Here is a 21,400-nt window from a genome sequence, read left to right as displayed (position 1 = left end):
GCTTTCCTCTAGTCCACTGCTTACTCTATTAGCAAGCTCCTGTTTAAGGACTGAGACTTCTTTTTTGAGTGTCCGTATCTCGACGTTTGGGTTCTCCTGTTTGAGGGCTAAGACTTCTTCTTTGAGTGTCTGTATTTTTGCGTTAAAGCTCTCTTTCTCCTTCTCCCATTGTGCGCCTTCATTAAAGACCATCTGAAGGAGGTTTGCCTTCTCCTTCCACCATCCTTCCATCTCTGTTTTCCACTCCTTCATTTCCCTCTCCATCTGCGCCATCCGCTTGTTCGTGAGCATGAAGGTTGCCTTTGCTCGCGACTTGCAAACATGTAAAACATTGACGGCTTCCGTATCTTGTACGGGGGTTAAGATGTTTCTTGAAAAATTGGACAATCATTAATAACGAGGATCCACGATTGCATTGAAGTACTATATCACATATCCTTTGTACTTTCTTCAAATTTATCATTCATAATCATTTTCAGTGTTCAAACCTTGCCTGCTTGCTTCTTCAATCACACCTGGTCTTCTTGAAAAAATTACTCTTTCTACAATCTACTATTCTTCCCTATTGGTCCTATTCATCAAGCTTAAATCAATGGTCCGCAATCGCTCCCAAAAATTCCATGAGTCTACTAAGGGCTGATATAGGCCAAAAAGATCAACAGCTTGAATGTACAAAATGGTCCATAGATTATTACACCTAATCATTAACCAGACTTACAAATCACATCCAGCACCATTAATAAGGCCTCAAGATAACATGGCAAGACCTCCAAGGGCCTTCTATCATGTATGCTCAATCCCTTACTTCGCAACGAGTGTTTGGCATGCCACAGAGAGACTCATACATTCTTATTTTGTAAGGAAATGGAGCAGTTCAGAAATCATCATGTACTTACAACGGGGCTGTCAAAAGAATTAGCTCCAAATTTTACATTAATGGACAAGGATCAATGACAGCAAATGCAAAACTCTGATGATCAGCTTAGGGATTGACCTCTAGCTGATTCCAAGTCTCATTACTGTCTGACTCGATGATACTGTTGGATGAAGCGCGCGTGAAGATCACCCTTTGATTCTTCTTGAGATGCAAATAATCGACCTGATTACACCAAAAAGCAAAATGCCCGACTGCGATGTATAAAACCCTCAAAACTAGACAACAAAATTACTGATCTATTACCTCCTCAGGATGGAGTAAAACAAGACAAAAAGCGTCCACTGGGCCTTGTGATGGAGCCAATTTGGATTTTGTTGAAGAACTATGCAATGTCGGCAACCTTGGTGCAGGTCCAACAAATTGTGATCTTGATCGTACGGAGGAGTCAAACCATGCCTTCTCTCTCAGCTGTAATTTCAAACAACCTGGCATTCTATTTTTTACTGATCACATTCTTGAACATTAATGGTTGAAATAGCTTATGAAAGCTCACTTGTATCTTCTTACCTTACATAGTGACGTCTTCACTTTGTAGATGGTGAGGGATTCTTACCTTATGTTTTCATCTCTTACAAGGTGTCGAAAGTTAGTATGTGTCTATTGGTGTGTGGTGTCCTCTTGTCACTCTCAGCAATCTGGCTCTACCCTCCAGAAAATCATCATCATACCATGATTCTGACACATAGTGCCACTACCATGTCTCTTGTACCACAAGAGTGGGGAAGGTTGTAGCTGCAATTACACGAATAGCGACTATGAGTTGGTGCGTAAGCTCTGTCAAAGGTCCCTGGGAATCTATCTATCTTAAGGTCTCAGTAGTGTAGACTGATGATGTCTCCCTAGAAAACTAGAAAATAGGATAAGAACATCTTTGTGGGCTATCCATGGGCTGTATAGTGACGCGGCAGTCTACTGTGAAAGATAAGCATGCACGATCTGCAACAATTCCAATGGATCTTTCTGACGTGGAGAGCTCTCGAGTCTTAGGTATGTGATAAAAGATAAGTAGCAGGGCAAGTAGATGATCCATTGTGCTTGCACTTTGCGAATGTGGGTAGCATGTTACTCTTGACAATGACCACCTGCTATTCAGTATGGCAAACCCAAGCGTAGCTTCCATCTTTAGGAGAGAGTTACCATACTTGGTGCATCTACCTGAACCTTCATAAACTCTCGATGCCAAGTTATGCATGGTTTTACTCGCAAAAATCCCTGCAAAGGTAACCTAACAAGAAGCTGTCCTTGCATTGAAGTCCCCAACTAACATGATCTCCCTTTCTCGAGTACTCCATAATATTAATCCATGATCACATAAGGAGATTGCCAATTTTGGCTACCATATGCTGAGATAGAAGGCGCAAAGCACCACATAAAGAAGAGCATCCTCATTCCTCTGTCCTCTTGACTCTCTACTGCTAGGAAAGAAGCTCGTGGAAATACCTGATTCCCTCGTATACCTAGAGACAATACACAAGGCCCTCATCTTACACAGACGAGTTTCTGAATATTGAACAATATCCTGTCCTTTAAGGATTCCTCAAAAGCACCCACATCTAACCGAAGTAATCCATTACAATTTCATACTGCAAATCTTAGCATGGCCCCATAGGTCGCGCACTGTCATGCAGTCCATTTCTCCATGCTCCCACCATATCTGTAAACAGCCCATTTTCCCTTCTGTAAGCATTTTCTTTGAAGTGCTACTTGAGCAAGGTGAGATCTTCCTCCAAAAATATTCTCACCCTAAAGGTGTGACATACGTTGATGTGAAAAAAATTCTTCCGTCTCTAAATCAACAAACTTCATTATCACTGATCTCTCTGCTTGAAGCATCCTTCCGTACTCTCCATGCATCTAGACTTGAAGCATCATTCTGTTCTCTTGTCCTGAATATAGACAATGCATCCTCTTTTGGAATCTTGTCCTCTTTCCATCCCACAACGTGTATATTCAAATTCTCATTTTTCTTCTCTTCTTCCCCCATTGTACTTGCCGGTGTTTTCATAGGATCAAAAGCTTCATGCCACCAACTACCGGGACTAGACAGTGCTCATGGAGGTGGTATCAAAGACCTACAACCTGATCTTGATGGTGCACGATGAGATTGAGAGGCCAAAGGCTCCTACGGAGCTGTCTCTGTAACGGGGACCAGCACCACGTGCCAACGGAAAAGAACAGACTGAACATCACTTCAAATAATACTGAACTGAAAGAGATACACGAGATGATGTTGAGGGATTTGTGTCCCGAAAGGTGAGCTAGGAAGGCATGGGGCCTCTAGCTGTGAGAGGTGGTACAGAGGAAGGAGTAGAAACACAGAGATGAAAGGCACTTTAGATCGAATAAGCACTATATCATCGACACTGAAAAAAGTAGTACAAGGTATGGTCGACTCGATCACTATTAATCACAAAAATCTGAGCCATTAACAGCTCTGTTAGCAAATCCAAGCTTTAATGTTACTTTTAGTACCCTTCGTTAAACTCCTGATGCTTATCTTCCTCGATGCCGAGTGTGAAGGAGAAATGGGGGGTTAAGGATGTATGAGAGACGGATCAAAAGCTTAGGATAACCATAGAGCTTAGTGGTTTGATTATGAGGGCATAAAGACAAGGGAGATTGGCTATGGAGGTTTGACTGAAGAGAGAAGAGCTCTTAGAGCTTTGGGAGAGAGAGGTTTGAAGGTATGGCTAAGAGAGCTCGCTAAGGGAGCTTGGCTATGGAGGTCGGAAAGCTAAGAGAGCCTAGGACAGCTAAGAGAGCTCGCTAAGGGAGGTTGGCTATGGAGGTCAGGAAAGCTAAGAGAGCCTATGACAAGTAATATTATGGGTCCTTAAACATGAGAGAGAGAGAGAGAGAGAGAGAGAGAGAGAATAGGTTGTGGGAGCTCGGAGATCAAAGCCGTCGCTTTTGCCCCTCCAAAGGGAGGATAATCCCTCCCTCATGCATGCACTAACTCCGTTTCTAAATTTAGCTCCAAGTTTTACTTCCCCTACCACTAGCAATATTGCTAGGGGAGGGCGGGCACTACCCCTTGCTGACATGGCATGTCGAATGTGGAGCTTCACCAAATTGGCCACTAGTGATGCCAAATAGGAGCGCCAGACTGTCCTCGTCCATTCTCGCTTCAGCATCATCCTCATCCGATGCACTAGTTGACCGCCATAAGCTCTTACTCTCCCCCCATGCGCCCTCTGCTCGCTGCTCACGTCATTCTCTCTCTTTATTTTCTCCCCTATCCACACTAAACCCTTGACTTTGGGTTACTTTGGGCGGCCATGCTTCCTTGGGCAGCCATACTCCCTTTGGCCCTTGGTGGTTATGGGCGGTTCGCAAGTGCTTAAGGCACACCATATTTGGCATGCACACCGACCATTCTCTCTCTTTATTTTCTCCCCTATCCACACTAAACCCTTGACTTTGGGTTACTTTGGGCGGCCATGCTTCCTTGGGTGGCCATACTCCCTTTGGCCCTTGGTGGTTATGGGTGGTTCGCAAGTGCTTAAGGCACACCATATTTGGCATGCACACCGACCTAGGCATTGCTCAACAGCACAATCGACACACAAAGCTCATCAAGAACTCAACGTGCTTTCATAAAGGCACCACATTTGGCATACATCACAATTAAAGCTTGCCAAAGCAAATCACATCTTACTTCTCCTTGCCACTACCATCTGTGGTCCACCAACCCGATGACCGAGCCTGTTAGGTTAAAGGCCTAAATAACCCCTTTCTGTACATTTTTATACTTTGTCCAGGTTCATATTGAACCTGGACACATTTTTTAAAGGTCACTTATAATAAAAGTGGGAAAACCCAAAACTCACTTATTGAGTTTTCCCCCAAAACATGAGCTCTCTCTGTCTCCCTCTTCGTTCTGCTAGCACTTCCCTTCTGCATCACAGTGCCTCCGCTTCAAGCCTCAATGCTTGCACATCTTCATGTGCTCTATCACTTGCACACACCGCCGCCGCTCATCAACTGGTATCAGAGCCCAATTAGGGTTTGCTCCCAAACCTGCAAACGATGAATTTCAGCCAAGAAGGTCAATTTTCACGGGAGATTTTGCAATTTCGTCGCCAAAGGACTCGTCCCCGGACACTAGAGAGCTCACGGCAACCCAAATTGACCCAAAACAGGCTGAAATTAGTTCAAAAACAGCAAATTACAGGTTATGACAGCAAAATACAGGTTTTGCAAATGTTGTATTAAGGTGTGGGAACACTTCTGCTAAGTCCCCGCTACCCGAAAACACTGAAATTGCCAAAAAACAAGCCCTAAAACAGGCGTTTTCAGCAAATTTCAGATTTACGCAGGTTTTGGCAAGTGTTTTTATGATGCGACTACATTGGAGAAAGTGCAAATTGATACAATCTACGCACGTTTGACAAATTCTGGCTACGTATGACCATTTGTGGCTCAATTTTATGCAATTTTGATGCTACAAATTGGGGCTTTTGCTCTTACATGCTTCTAAAGGCTGTGTATTAGCCTTATATATGTTCTGAGAGGCTAAAAACAACTAAATTTGTTGTTTTCGAGCACAAATTCACTCGCTGAAATTTCCTGCGTATAAATTTCAGAGATTGATTTTTGTGCCCAAATCGACCTATTTTGCCCCAAATTGCTCCTGTGACCATTTGGAGCTGTAGTGCATATCTCTGTGAGGCTATACTCCGATTTTTGCGCCCTTTTGATGATAAGCTGAAAGCTATCTTCTTGCTTATGATCTTACCTGAGTCATGGGAAACTTTGGTGGTTTCATTGTCCAATAACCCCAATTTGACCTTTGGTGTTAGGGGTTCTATCTTGAATGAAGAAATCAGGAGGAAAGCAAGTGGAGAGGGAGGCAGCTCCGCCAACACAGCTAGAGGCAGGAAAAAAAAGAAGAATGCTTATGCACAAAGGAGTAAGAGTAAGAGTAAGGAAAGGGGAAATGCCAGCAAAGGCAAGGGTGATGTGACTTGCTATCAGTGTGGCAGGAAAGGTCACAAGAAACCCGATTGCAGGTATTACAAAGCCGAGTTAGAACGGAAAAACAATGGCGGAGACAAAAAGAAAGAGAAGAAGGAAGTCAAGGCAGATGCACAAGATAGCTCAAAGGACAAAGAGAAGGCCAATGTGGCTTCTAGTGTTGTGATTGAGGAGCTGTCAGATGTAGAGGACATCTTGTGTGCCACTTTGTCAGATAATAATGCTTATGACATTGATGCCTCTCTAAATGTTCATTCACAGAACATGCAGATCACCAAGAGTGATCTTATTGATGCTTTGTTGACTGTCAATGATGCATTATTCCAGAGTTGGATTGTTGATTCCGGTGCTTCATTTCATGTGACTCCTATCAAGGAGTGTTTCTCTACTTTTGATGCAGGCAAGCGTGGCCATGTATACCTTGGAAACAATCATGCATGTTCCATTGAGGGTATTGGCACTGTGCATCTCTCCATAGATGGCACAAATGAGCTTGTGTTGCATGATGTTAGATATGTGCCGGGAATCAAGAAGAGTCTGCTTTCTGTTGGTCAGATGGATATGCATGGTTACATCATCTTCTTTGAGAGAGGATCATGGAAAATGACTAAAGGCTGAAGGCTGATTGTAAAGGGCACAAAGAAAGGGACACTTTACTGCATGCATGGAAAAGCCGTGTTGGGCAAGTTTATTGCATTGGCTGAAATTGACTCTCATATGGAGTTGTGGCACAAGAGGCTTGGCCATATGAGCCAAAAGGGCCTTTCTAAGCTTTGTACTTTGAACAAGCTTGATGCTAAAGGCACAAAGCTTGACTTTTGTAATGAATGTCAATATGGCAAGCAAGTAAAGCGTTCTTATTACTCTGGTGTCTCTCGCAAATCTTGTGTGATTGATCTTGTACATTCTGATGTATGTAGCATGCATACTAAGTCTATGGGTGGTGCATGTTATTTTGTCTCCTTTGTTGATGATCATTCTAGGAAAATTTGGGTTTATTTGCTTAAATCTAAGGATGAAGCCTTTGCCGTATTTAAGAGATTTCATGCATTTGTGACCACCCAAACAGGTAGAAAGCTAAAATGCTTGCGTACGGACAATGGGGGGGAGTTCACAAGTGCTGAATTTAACAAATTTTGTGAAAATCTGGATATTAAGAGGGAGCTTACTGTGCCATACAGCCCCTCTTCTAATGGTGTGGCTAAAAGATTCAATAGGACACTTTGTGAGAGGGTGAGATGCATGCTGTCCACAACTAATCTCTCTCATGGATTTTGGGGAGAAGCTTTGAAAACGGCAGTGCATATATGTAATCGATCCCCTCACATGTCTTTGAAAGGTGACATCCCTGAAGAGGTTTGGTCTGGCAAGCCTGCTTCATATGATCACTTACACATGTTTGGTTGCGAGGCTTTTGTGCATGTCAGACCCGAGTTGAGGAGTAAACTAGATGCCTCAAATCCATTAAAGGCCTTTTCATGGGATATGGTGAAGAAAGCAAAATAGGTTACAGGATTTGGTTACCTCAGCTCAAAAGGGTTGTACGCAGCCGGGATGTTGTTTTTAATGAGGCAAGGCTGCTTCAAAACAATTGTGCCTCAAAGCATGACCATAAAAGGGTGAAATTTTAGGATGACCAGCCACCTGCTAGGCCTATTCTTGACCCTCAGGATGCACCACAAATGGCTGAAAATGTAGATGATCCAGTGGTGTTTGAGCCAGATGATGTTGGACAACAAATTGAGGCTCCTAAAGGGCATTTGTAGCCACGAAACAATGCTGAAAATGATGTACATCACCCCATTGTTGATGATTTTATTATGCCACCTGATGTAGACCCATTACCGGATAATGTGGATCATTGGGTGAGGCGGTCTACTCGTCCAGGATGGACTGTGAGTAGATATGATCCCTCTTTGCATTACATTATGTTGACAGATGAGGGAGAGCCTCTTACATATAAAGAGGCAAAGACATGTGAGTCAAGCAGTAAGTGGGAGCTTGCAATGCAAAAGGAAATGAAATCCTTGTATGCAAATGATACTTGGGATCTTGTGCCATTGCCTAAAGGAAGAAAGGCTCTTTCTAACAAATGGGTATACAAGATTAAGATTGTGGATGAAAAACCCAAGTACAAGGCAAGATTGGTTGCAAAAGGATATGCACAGAAAGAAGTAATTGATTTTCAAGAAATCTTTTCTCCCGTTGTAAAGCTTACAACTTTACGTGTCCTTTTTGCTCTCATTGCGGTGCTTGATTTGGAATTGAATCAAATGGATGTAAAGAAAATGTTTTTGCACGGTGACATTGAAGAGGACATATACATGAAACAACCTGAAGGTTTTGTAGTTCCTACACATGAGGAACTTGTATGCAAACTGAAAAGGGCTCTGCATGGTTTGAGACAATCATCACGGCAATGGTATAAGAAGTTTGACACTTTTATGCTGTCTCAAGGCTTTAAACGCAGTCATGCAGATCATTGTTTGTATACGAAAAGGGATGAAGATGGTAGTCCCATCATACTTGTTCTCTATGTTGATGACATGCTGCTTGCCGGGAAACATAAGACTAGTCTTGATGCTCTAAAACGTAAGCTAAATTCAACATTTGCTATGAAGGATTTGGGTGATGCAGAGCATATTTTGGGCATGCGTATTAAAAGAGATAGAAAGATGAAATTTTTGTTTTTATCTCAAGAAAGGTACATTGCAAAATTACTTGACAGGTTTAATATGGTTGATGCTAAGCCTCTTAGAGTACCTTTACCTCCATACACTAAGCTTTGCAAAGAAGATTGCCCAAAGGATGAGGTGGCATTGAAAGCAATGAAGGGAATCCCTTATGCATCAGCTTGTGATTCTCTTATGTATGCTATGGTTGCCACTCGTCCCGACATTGCTTATGCAATGGGAGTTGTTAGTCGATACAGTCGAATCCTGGCAAAGCGCATTGGGAAGCCGTCAAATGCATTTTGAGATATTTGAAAGGTACACAATCAAAGTGTATCTGTTATGGCAAAAGTGACTTAAAATTGCAGGGATATTGTGATGCAGACATGGCAGGTGACATGGATACCAGGAAATCTACTAGTGGATATGTATTTGCCATTGCTGGTGGTGCAGTCTCTTGGTGTTCTAGGTCACAAAAAATTGTGGAATTCAGTAATACTGAGGCTGAATATATTTCAGCCACAGAGGCTTCAAAAGAGGCCATTTGGTTGGACAGACTTGCAAAAGAACTTGGCATGCCTGCTCATACACCCGTGTTGGGTTGTGATAGTCAAAGTGCTATCTATTTAGCCAAAAATGGCATGTTTCATGCGCGTACCAAACACATAGATGTGCGGTACCACTTCATACGACAAGTATTGGAGGATGGTCTAGTCAGCTTGACTAAGATCCATACACAGGATAACCCTGCAGATGTTCTCACCAAGAGTCTTGCTAAGCATTGTATACAACTGGTGGGAGTTGGTTAACTTAAAGGCATCATTTATGCCTTTAAGTGGGAGGTTGTTGGGTCAAAGGCCTAAATAACCCCTTTTTGTACATTTTTATAATTTGTCCAGGTTCATATTGAACCTAGACACATTTTTAAAAGGTCACTTATAATAAAAGTGGGAAAACCCAAAACTCACTTATTGAGTTTTCCCCAAAAACGTGAGCTCTCTCTCTCTCCCTCTTCGTTCTGCTAGTGCTTCCCTTCTGCAGCACAGTGCCTCCGCTTCAAGCCTCAAGGCCTGCACATCTTCGCGTGCTCTATCACTTGCACACACCACCGCACGCTCATCAGAGCCATCATCTTCTTTTGGAAGCCACCGTCCTGGACTTCGGGCCCACTAACTGAGGTTGCCAAACCTGCCAAAAGTCATTTGGCACCTCATCATCGGTCATTGTTGCCGACTTCAAGCATTAATATCTTACAACTCTGGACTCCAATTGGCAAGCTGTAAATTCCTTTGCCCTTCACTCACCATATAGTCTCCATACAAACCTTGGTGAGGCTGCAAAACCTTCAGATGGCACACCAATTGAGGTGACCAATCTGGCACAGAACTGGCCCTCAGTGAAATTTAAAGTTGTAATATCTTGGGCCTTGGCAACCAGAACTCTGATTGCTGATATGAGAAGACCGACATGCTCCATATGATGAGCACTTCAGGCCCATGCATTCATAGCAACTTGACTCTTCATTAGCAGCTGCCCAATCCAGTATGGATCTGCAATCGATTCAAACTTCAAACTGTCATAACTTCCTCACTATAGCTCCAATCGACGAGCCGTAAAGATAGGCTTGTAGAGCACTTCAAGTACTACAGTTGTAGTCCATAATCTTCCATTTGTGGTCACTTCAAAAATACTCTTTTTTAGCATCATTAAGGCATCTGTTGGCCCTTTGAAGCCGCATCTGGCATACATAAAGCTTAAAACTAGCTTGTTATCAAGCCTTGATCACCGATCAATAATCAAGTAAGACTCAATTAAGCACAATGTGCATCCTTCTGGTATTTTTCTCATCATAGAAGCGGAGCTGCATGACAATGAGACAGGGAGTAGCAGAGTTCCACCCCAAGAGAGCACTAGCCCCAAACCTTCGCGCCCCTTTCGGTATTTCTTTATATTGCTTGAACTCAGTACAATGCCGGAAAAGCTTTAAGTTCTAAAATCATCTTGGCCCAAAAGCACAACACAAATCAGCCAGCGCGTTTCATGGAAATCCATATAACTGCCCCGTCACCAACGTAAAACGCGAAAACCCATACAGGTGCCACGTTAGCATGTCAGCGTAAAAAATGGTGGGACATCCATACAGCTGCTGCCACGTCATTAGTTGAATTCACTGTGCCTGTCCTACTTTGTTTTAATGTTTGTAGGTCCCATCGGACGTGGTCCCATAAGTTGGTGGGAACTCTTCTTTAAAAATAGGCCATTGGCGAGACTTTGCACGTTGGTAAAACTTCGTTTGCTGCTGCTTCTTGTTTTGCTTCTTCTTCTTAGGGTTTAGGTCCCTCGACCGGGATCATCTTCCCAAATTGTACTCGGCAGGCACTTGGTCTTGTTCACAGCATGCCCAATGCTCGAGAGATCTTGAACCACTTGGAGAAAGTTTACAATAGGATGTTGCCTATGAATAGAGCTCACCTAGAGATACAATTGCAGACTTTGGACCCTTGGCAATCAAAGTCCATGAAGGATCGTATTGAGAAGATGTAGGAGATGCAATAGGTAGTTCTTCAGGCAGGGAAGACACTGCTAAAAAAAGACCATTTTCTTGGCCCTGATTTTTCACGTCAAGCAAATGATACAACCGGATTTATAACTAAATGCGTATTTTTTAACCTTGAAATCTAAGAGCCAATGAAAGTTCACGGGGATTTTTTAATTTCAACCAAGAAATTTACACACAGAACAAGTTACGACATAGGTTCCTAGAACTTGGCGGACACTGCTGACGGTTGTGCGCACATGGTTTCCAATTGTGGAAAGGATTGTCTATCCTTGGCGTTGCGGTTCTTTGTAGAGAGATTGTGTGCTTGATGCAATGGAGTACTAGTATTGCAAATTCCTTCTTCACTCTGGAAGGCCCCAAATCCTTGGTCTTGTTGTGTACCAAGGATCTAAGAGCGGGTGGTAAAGTTTTGGAAGTCATCTCCTTGAATTTCCCGTCCAGATCTACTGAGTGAGAGCTTCTTTGTGGCTATGCCTTGCCTTTTCTAGATTCTAGGCATGTGGGGGGGATTTTCCATATTTTGTCTAGGTTAGTCACTTGTGGGCCTTTGTACTGGGCACCTTATTTTATTCCCTATTTTCTGACATTTTTGGGTTGTGGGGTATTTGGAGGAGGCTAGGGCATTTTGGTTAGCCCCCTATTTGGGGGGACGGGGGGGGGGGTTCCCATTCTTATAGAGTTTGTGCGCCTTGTAGTCCCTCTTGTATATAGAGTTTTCCCCCACAGGGCTTGTCCACTCTCTCTCTCTCTCCATCTTCTCTCTCTAGAAATTTTCTCTCTCCTTTTCCTCTCTAATCTCAAAATATCCCCTACTTGGTGGATCACAACAATGGTGTGCATTGTCCACTCAACATGTAGACCCTCTACTAGTGCCCTATTAAACAAGTGTGCAAGGAAAAGGAAAGAAAGGAGCGAACGTATCCTAGAGTTTGTGCGCCTTGTAGTCCCTCATGTATGCAGAGTTTGCCCCACAGGGCTTGCCCACTCTCTTTCTCCATCTTCTCTCTCTAGAATTTTTCTCTCTCCTTATCCTCTTTGTCTTGCGTTTTATTGTCGCCACACATTCCACTACACTGCTACAAGGGAAAGCTAACCTCAAGCTTGCCAATCCTAGTGATCTCAAAATATCCCCTACTTTGTGGATCACAGCAATGGTGTGCATTGTCTACTCAGCATGTAGACCCTTTGCTAGTGCCCTATTAAAAAGGTTGCAAGGAAAGAAAGGAGCGAGCGTATCCACGATATATGTGAATGATGAGACACTCACCCTCTAAATCCATGTGGTCAGCCGCCCTTCCACGCTCGAGGCAGCGTATAGCTCATCCAAAGTGTAAAGAAGCTCGCAATGATGGTTGTGGTATGGGTGGCTGTTGAGGGACATGGTACAATTGCTTGGCATAGTTGTGCCAAGTATGTTGTCACAAGTGTAATGATGTGGCACTACTAGTGGCCCTTGGCCACTTGAAGCTTGGGAATATTTATTAAAGCAAGCTACAAAAATATTGCGTAAGCATGACCTAGAAGTAATTTTTGCAATTCACGTCGGGAAAGTACGGACTGCCACATTGCACTTGGTATTGCACAAGGCTTTTGGGGCTCCGCTTTTGGAAGACAAAAAGCAAGGCTTTTGGAACCCAATTTAGGGCTTGTAAGAACCTTTATAAGAAGTTCTAGAGTCCCCGTCTCTCCCAGATTATCTTGGGAGGCACTATGAGTACTTTTGCGATCAATAAAAAGAAGAAATATTGAAAGGGGTGCCAGTCTTTGGAGCCAATGCATCTAGAAGTGGAACTTCACCACTTCCTATCGACTCGCCTCTTCTCTCTCTCTCTCTCTCTCACTCTCTCTCTCTCTCTCTCTCTCTCTCTCTCTCTCTCTCTCTCTCTCTCTCTCTCTCTTTATTAAAGTTCACTTCGTGTCGACTCGCCTCTTATCTCTCTCTCTCTCTCTCTCTCTCTCTCTCTCTCTCTCTCTCTCTCTCTCTCTCTCTCTCTCTCTCTCTCTCTCTCTCTCTCTCTCTCTCTTTATTAAAGTTCACTTCGTGTCGACTCGCCTCTTCTCTCTCTCTCTCTCTCTCTCTATTAAAGTTCACTTGTTGCGATTTTTGTTCGTGTGTCGCTATCGATTTCTCACTTGGGTGTCCAAGTCTATTACAGTGGTATCAAAGCTCAATTGATTCTACTCCTACAAGGAACCGATGCGTTTTCTGTAGCACATGGGTTCTAGCAACGAATCCGATAGAGGACAATGTTCCACCGACTACCCATCTACCAAAAGATGAAGAGCACTCCAATCCCAATGAGGGAACGGAGAGAACCGACAGAGATTTCAACAGGAGCCAGCCTCCTTCCGAGAAATCGCGAGAGGACAATGATAAGTTCTTGGCAGAGGATCTCGACAAAAAGAAGTACAAGATTCAGCTTCACGTTACACGTGTGCAAAATGAATGATCAAGTACGCTAAGGAAGAATCATCTGCTTGATGAGGTTCACTCTCGAAGACAAAAGGCCATCCATTCACTTATCAAGTCGGCCATAAAGACTACAACAAAGCTGGGTGTAAAAAAGAAAAAATTGTACTTGCAAGACGATCATTCAAATGATGAAAGCCAAAAAGCACTCTTGGAAGAAAAGCAAGCCAGAAAATTTTCATGGTTACTTGGGCCGGAAATCAACTTTTGAGGTGGCTAGTGGATCCAAGAAGCGTGTTCGCTTTGAAGATGTCCCCAGTTCTTGTCGAGTTCTGACAATTCCTCTTCCTTTATTTTGAGCGAGGATGAGAAGAGGCAGAAGTTGCAGAGAAAGCCAATGACGTGCGATGGGGGCATCATGCCCGGTTACCGCTTAAACCGCATCTGTTTGTGGTCCCAATTCTTTGGTCGTTATTCTAGATTAATCCGCCAAATCCAGTGGATGAGAAGGATAAGAGTACCGAGCACTGCCAAGCGTGGGGCAAAGTATGTGATGAGGAGGTCTTGATATTTTTTGATGGAGAAGCGGAGGCCAACTTCATTTCACCAAGGCCATCCCCACAAAATCTAGAACGAGTCCTACCTTTGTCTTTCCTTTCTTTGCCAGCTCCTCTACCGATTTGGAACTCTTTGGCTTGTCTTAGGCTTGCTCCTTCGGTTTTGCCCTCTTTGAAGTACTCCGCACGCTGCTCTACTGTCAATTTAGGGCTTGTGGGTTTCTTCTTCCGTTTCTTGCCCTACTTCTTGTCCTTGGAAGACTCTTTTCTTGTAATCTTGGACACTGGCTTGTTCAGTGGATAAGTCAAGGAGGCTGAATGCATGGAGAAAGTTTCAATTGCAAGTTCCATGAGCTTCTCAATGCGCTTGGACGTTTACTTCAAGCAGTAATGCAGGATCTCTTTAGATAACCTGCAACAAGACTGCTCCATCTACTCCAAAAAAGGGACCTTCTGGAAAGAAGCAATTGGAAAATGGGTATCCCAAAGTCCTTGACAATACATAGCCAAGGTTTCACCTTTCCGATCCTTAGATGGTTCCAAGCCGTAATCATGTCCTGTTCATACTGCTCGATCAACCATGCCAAAGTGAACACTTTCTTGAGCTTTACCCATGTCTTTGGAGCTTTACTATACAAAAGCAAGGTCGACCACCATGTCTGAGCATTGCCCTTAAGAAAAGATGCTACCTTTCATACCCTGGAGGCATCATAGAATTTGCCCCAAAGAAAATGCTGTCAAACTGCTCTATGTAAGCAAGAGCTCGATAGGAATCGTTGAAGCCCAAAAAAGTGTCAAACCGTATTACTTGACCCCCATCCATGAAATCTTTGGTCTTCTTTTTCTACTCTACCAAGTTTTCATATTGAGTAGCTCGGATGAGGTGGTTTTGCTTCTTACCATCAATGGTACCAAAACTGTGGGAATCATTGCTAGAACTATCAAAAGAAGACGGAAGAGATTCTCTTTCTAGAATAGGTCCTCGCGTACAAGGAAAGGAAAGTGAATGGTAAGCTGGTCCGCCAAATATTTGGTCAAGTTCAGGAACTATCCAGTTCTTGATGCAAAGTAGATGGAGGAGGACGACTTAGCAAATTCTCCTTAGTTACTAGAGTTGTACCTTGAGGCTTTTGGTTTAGCACCATCTATTCCTCAAGTGCACGTTGAATGAATGGGTTAAATCTGGTGTGGTGCGTGCTGCATGAGAGGGGAGGGAGCCCACTCCTTTGTCATAGATTACCTAGATGGAATAAAGTAACTAATTTCTCCATGAGATTTTAGAGATACTGACGGACTGACAGTATTCTCCGGGATGAATTTATAAACAGATGTACATCGAAATGGAATGCCTGAAATTAACGTGTTCCATGTGCTCTTCCATGTGTGTATTGTTTCAGTATATGTCAAAAAGATGAAATGACTGCAGCATATTATCTGTTTCACTTGACAGGTGATGTGACTGTGATAGTACCGAGATTTAGTAGATCAAGACATCCGTGAAAAGATCAGCACGGTCTGGGTGCGATTGCTAAATAAGTTACAATGATCAGGAGAGGGCTTTAGGTCCATCCCCCTACGTACACCAGTACGGTACTTAGGATGTCGGGTTGATTTGGATCTGTCACCAGAGTAGCAGATTGCTCCTCTCTTCCTTTCCATCACGAGGAAATTGCTTATTGGAGTTCAACACGGCTTTCTCTTGCTGACAGGGTTGTAGTGGCCAACCAGGTGACTACGTGGTACATCACGACTTGCTGAATTTTCTTGAGTTCTTGCATCAACCAGCTAGAGAGGTTGATTAGGAACTTTTTGTGGTCAAAGGCGAGACACACAGTTGGCTTAAGCCAAAGTCTCCTCGCAGATCATCACTTTACCTTGCTCTTAGGGAGGGCTCTCAAGGAGGGCTCTCAAGGAGGGTTGGGGATCATTGATCCAACACGGCAGAGTAGAGCCCTCCTTGGGAAGCTTGTTGTCCGAGGTCTCCTTCTAGGAGAGGAGCCCTGTAAGGAGCTCTTGCTACACTTGATTCGTGCTCGGGTCCCATAGATGGGCAGTCCATGGAGCCCCTCCACCTGTTGGATTTTCAACAGAGATGCGCATAGTAGGCCCAAGCAGGAGATGGGAGGACCGCTTTGCTATGAGCCTGCTTCGATCTTGGGAGCAGCCGTGCAATGGCCTTGCGCAACACCAGCCCACATGCATAAAGAAGTGTTTGAGGCAACCATTTGTATGGAACCCTATGGTCAACACACACTGAGGCCACATGGTTGGTATCAGACCTCATGTCTCTTAGGGTCCCATGGCATAAAGGAGTGTTTGAGGCAGCCACTTGTATGGAACCCTATGGTCAACACACACCAAGGCCACATGGTTGGTAGAAGATCTCATGTCTCTTGGGGTCCCATGGCAATGGATCCAACCTGCACTTTTAGGGGTTGGCTGCAGTTTATAGTACTTCCTGAGAAGAATCAAAGCATTCAGCTGCCAAACATAAGGGGGGTGCAGAGCATGTGTCACGATCTTGTAGAGGCTATACCTGCACATTGGCACACCCCTCTTGAGCCGGCAGCTCCCTGTTGGATGGGAAATTTCACACGACTGGAGGTCCTCATTTCATTTCGGGCTTGCTCAACCACAGGCTCCTGCATGTTCTTTGAGGTTTAGAGAGAGGGTCGCCTCCACGGAGTCACTGTCGAGGCACCAGAGATGGCCGAGTGTTGCTTTCAGTGGATCTAAGTTCTGAACATTAGTGGGAGGAATTGCGTCATAGATCCTCGCCCATCACATCTTGAGTCAGGCTATTAGCGGCTATGGGCTTGGGAAAGCCGCTCTCTTATGCGAGTGCAATGGGAACGAGGGGAATGGTTTTGGCAAGATCCTTTTACTCCAACCAATCACCAGGGGGTCCCCTTCTTCCAGTACATAGCTCAGTTGGGTCGCCATATACTGACACCACGGAGAGAGGCTCGTCCTACTGCAGCAGATCGCTGTCGGGAGGAAGGTCTTACGTCTGAGTCTTGGCAGGTTTTTGGGAGCTATGACATCAGACAACCAACGAGAGTCACCATGCTCCAATGGCTAGTTTCCCATCAAGCTACTACAGTCGAGAGTTGGTTGGTGCACAGTGGCCTCTCGGCGGCATGTGCTGTTTTGTGACCATCCACTTGAGACCCAACATCATTGTCTGTGGGACTGCCCCATAGCACAACAACTTTGGTTTTGGATTCTTCGGTTGATGCTTTCACTTTCTACAACCAGCCAGTACACTTGGGGCTGCAGCTTCGTCCACACTCACGGGCCCAACACTCCGCTTTGAAAGAATTGGCTATGGCGGAAACGATAGTTAGCCATTCATGGTGTGGTTAGTGCGTTAATCATAAGAGATTAGGAAGAGAGAGATTAACACTAATGCAAGTAGAAAAAAATAAAGTAGATTAATCAAACCAAATGCAAATGGTGGATACAATTGTGGCTCATAAAGATGAGATAATGATTGGGGTTCAAAGTGTGTGGATAGGGCTTCTTTTATAGGAGTAAGAGGAGGTATCTTGCTTACATCATGTGTGAGGTGTGAAAAGCATAGTTACAAGGGACGGAGGGAACGGGGCTTAGGGACGGGGGACGGCCGTAAGCGGGTCGGGGACGGAGCTGAACGGCTGGGAACAAGCGACTAAGCATACGACATGTAGGAACGCAAGTTGCCGTACCGGGGACGCGGGCCGGATGCTCGAGGACGGACCGAAACGGCTGACAGCAGCAAGGAATGATCCAAATCTTCAAATTTTGAATTTTTGGCTGTTTCAAACAGAAAAAAAGACAGCCAACGTCTATTTTTTGGGGGAGGCTAGAAAAGCACCCTTTGGGTCTCTCAACTTCAATCAAGGCTCAAGCCTCTTCTCTCTACCGTCTATGGTCTACCTTCGGCAAGCTCTACTCTTGAATCTCGACTCTCTCTAACCTTGAGTCTCACTATGCTCAAGCTCTCCCCTTGAGTCTCTCTACCCACTCTCTCCCTCTTCTACCCTCTGAACTTTCAAGCTCTCCTCTTAGCCTCTACTCTCTCTCTCCACACAAGCTCTCCTCTACTCTCTCTCCAACATCATGTCATCTCAAGCTAACTCCACTTCTCACGCCGACTCTTCTCGAAGGAGGCCCACCATGCAAACACGGTCGTGGTGGGATGAAGTTGACTCTACCACGCGTGGTCAAGGTGGCGGTGCAAGACCATGGAGATGCAAGCTATGCCCGTACAAGAGAACGGGTGGTGCAAACAAAGTGCGAGCCCATCTTCTTCATGAGCCCGGTCATGAGGTGAAGTTTTGCCCTCGAGTATCTCCCGAGAAGAGGTTGGAGCTTCTTGAGAAGCTCGCGGTATATGAGGTCGTGGAAGCGGCCAAGAGGGGCCGTTTTGTTACCATTGATCCCTCCGCCACAACGACACCACGAGAGCAAAGGCAAGCCTCCACCTCTTGAGCGTTCAAGACAAATGCATCTACATCAGGGTTTCCATAGCACATTGCCAAAGCACCCTCAACAAAATTGGAATCCTAAATCGAAGGAAGAGGTGGATAGGTCAGTTGCCCGATTCTTCTTCCACGGCCACATTGCCTTCCATGCTTCGCAGTGAGTTTCCCTTGTGACTTATGGCATATGCACATTGCAATCTCCCATTTTGTATTTAATTATGGGGTCTCAACTCTCAACTCTCCATACTAACACAACATGCTCTATTTTGTGTGGATAGGTCTTCATACTTTCGAACCATGGTTACAAAAAATAGGGGAATATAGCCCCTCTTATGTGCCACCTTCATCGGAGCGGCTTCGCACCACCCTTCTTGACAAAGAGAAGCTTGCCGTGGAGCAAGCGGCCCAAGAAACAAAGGATTTTTGGGAGACCAATGGCGTCTCTCTCCTTGTAGACAGATGGAGCGACACCCGCAAGCGGTCCATCCACGGAGTGGTGGCCTACTCTCGGGGGGAGATGTACTTTGTGGAGTCGCATGATGCATCCGACAGTGTCAAGGCTGTAGAGATGCTTGCTACGGAGTGGACAAGCACCATAGAGATCATCGTCCCGGAAAATGTCCTTTGTATGGTTGCAGATAGAGAGGCGTCAAATAGGACAGCCGGGGCTATCATTGAGGGCATGTATCCCACTATCCATGTCACATTTTGCATGGCACATTGCCTCAACAACCTCCTCAAGGACATAGGGAGCTTGTCATGGATTTCACCCACCACTAGTGACGCCTCTCAAATTGTCTCCTTTGTGCTCAACCATCAAAAAGTGCACCAAAAGTCTCAAAGAGGAGCCACTTGTCCTTGCTCAAATATTTAGAGACAAGATTTTCATTCAATTGGCTTATGCTAGGCCACTTGTCTACATGTGGCGGAGCCTTAAGGGGCCCCTTTCTCAGTGATGAGTTCTAGGCCATGCCGGAGTCTACATCAATAATAACAGGATTGAAATGCCGAGAATGGGCCGACGACCCCTCTTGGTGGGAGGAGGTGAAGATTCTTGACTCCATGGTCAAGCCTATTCTACACCTACTTTGAGTTGTGGATGGCTTGCAACCATGCATCGGCAAAGTCTACGAAGCCATGTATCGGATGATAGAGACACTTGAGAAGCTTGTGCCTGACCCTATTCAGTATGCGAAGATTCGTGGCTTGTGTGAGTCGAGGTGGAATGGATACTACTCTCCACTTCATGCGGCAGCTTATGTGCTTGACCACGAGTTTCAGGGAAGGCGTCAAGAGATGGACAAGGAGGTGAGCAAAGGATGACGGCTTGCATTGGAGCACCTTGAGACTAGCAGTGACATTAGGTGCAAGATTAGAGATGAGCTACTCAACTACAGGCAAAAGAAGGGCTCCTATGGATGTGTAGATGCACGGGTTGATCGCAACAAGATTGGCTCGATTTTGTGGTGGGAGGACTATGGAGGAGATGGCCCACATTTGCAGTGCTTGGATGTTCGTGTCCTTAGCCAAGCATGTACCACTAGTTGCTTGGAGAAACTATGGAGTGTGTACAACCACATTGCCTCTAAGAAGAGGAATCGCCTTGGGGTCCAGAGGGCCAATGATTTGGTGTTTGTGAGCGCTAACTTACGCATGCTTGCCAAGAGTGTCACACACAAGGCAGATCCCTTCACTGAGTGGGAGATGGCACAAGAGAATCCATCTATGGCCGAGACACTTTTGGAGGAGCTAGAGGAGGACTTCCAGCCTCAATGAGAGCCTCGCGAGGCCTCATATGTCGTTGATGACCTTGACTACGACGAGGATATGGAGATTCAATAGGCAAGCACTTCCAGAGTTTGATGATCATTAATCACTCTAGAGTCTAGAGTCTACTCCTCTAGAGTCTACCTAGCCCTATGCACTTTTTGTTATCCTTGAGGCTTGTCCTTTTTGAGCCGTTGTGGCATGCACTTTTCATTTTGTATCCATAGATGTTTTATTAGCACATTTGCGCCTATATGAATGCTCTTTGGTCTATTTAGTGTAAATTTGTGGTCGAAGTGATGCTCTATGTGTGTGGTATGTGTGTAGGTCAAAAAATGCCAAAAAAACTTTTTTTTTTGCTGTTTCGACTTTCGTCCCCGTTTCATGACTTTTGCCGTCCTGTCTCCGTCCCCGACCCCGATCACGACCCGCCGTCCCATGTAACTCTGGTGAAAAGTTCTTCAAATCAGCCCAAATAGAGAGGATCATGGGGAGAACTCGTATGCACCTCTTTAGGGGCTGCTTTGACCCTCCAAATGGACTCAAGTGTAAGTGTACTAGGCCTAAAAACCTCTGTAGGTCATGTATGTATGGATGGGCATCATCTAGGATGTCTAGGCTTGCTTAACTAGTTAGGGAAGGGCTTCATAATAAGTGGTGAGGACTGTCACACACCCGAACAAGCCTCCCCTTGATTGTCATATGTAGCACCTAAATACAAAGTGTCCTCCCCTAGAGAATTTAGCAGTAGGGTGTAGGAATCAAATGTCTCTTCTAGAGAATTTAATAGTAGGAGTAGACTAAACAACACACCTCCCCTAGAGAGTAGTAGTCAACTAGGTGGTAGGTCAAAATGGTGCTTTCATAAGGGTTCCTCCGATGTCGGAGTGTCAAAGGTGAATGCCTACTTCAAAGTTGTTTTTATTTTTTGTCGATGCCGATATCAAAGCGGTTTTTGTTGTCGATGTCGGCTACAAAGTGTTTGTGTTGTCCAAGTTGTTGTGGCCAATGCTTCTCCTCTCCCCGAAGTTTTTCATCAAAGTGATCCTAGATG

The 21,400-nt window shown here is 44.7% G+C and overlaps 1 protein-coding gene and 1 pseudogene across 1 annotated transcript; one reads left to right on the top strand and one right to left on the bottom strand.

Annotated features, from left to right (window-relative positions):
• Positions 1-788: 788 nt before the first annotated feature.
• LOC147417660 (pyridoxine/pyridoxamine 5'-phosphate oxidase 2-like) lies at positions 789-4,085 on the bottom strand. Its single transcript, XM_086506987.1, has 2 exons — positions 1,181-4,085; positions 789-1,099 (listed from the first exon to the last, which is right to left on the bottom strand). The coding sequence occupies exons 1-2, from the start codon at positions 1,367-1,369 to the stop codon at positions 983-985; spliced, it is 306 nt and encodes a 101-aa protein (XP_086363113.1). The 5' UTR covers positions 1,370-4,085; the 3' UTR covers positions 789-982.
• A 14,129-nt stretch (positions 4,086-18,214) lies between these two features.
• LOC147417659 (uncharacterized) lies at positions 18,215-20,442 on the top strand (annotated as a pseudogene).
• Positions 20,443-21,400: the final 958 nt, after the last annotated feature.

The sequence above is a fragment of the Adiantum capillus-veneris genome, chromosome 30 (genome assembly GCF_014529385.1).
Source record: "Adiantum capillus-veneris isolate H3 chromosome 30, ASM1452938v2, whole genome shotgun sequence".
Taxonomy (NCBI): domain Eukaryota; kingdom Viridiplantae; phylum Streptophyta; class Polypodiopsida; order Polypodiales; family Pteridaceae; genus Adiantum; species Adiantum capillus-veneris.
This window is presented reverse-complemented; position numbering and strand designations above follow the sequence as displayed.

Bases quoted from the DNA above. Each gene is read 5' to 3' on its own strand.
- LOC147417660 (XM_086506987.1), bottom strand. From the start codon at position 1,369: ATGCCAGGTTGTTTGAAATTACAGCTGAGAGAGAAGGCATGGTTTGAC. The intron at 1,100-1,180 runs GTAATAGATCAG...TGGTGTAATCAG, and splicing joins TTTTACTCCATCCTGAGGAG to GTCGATTATTTGCATCTCAA.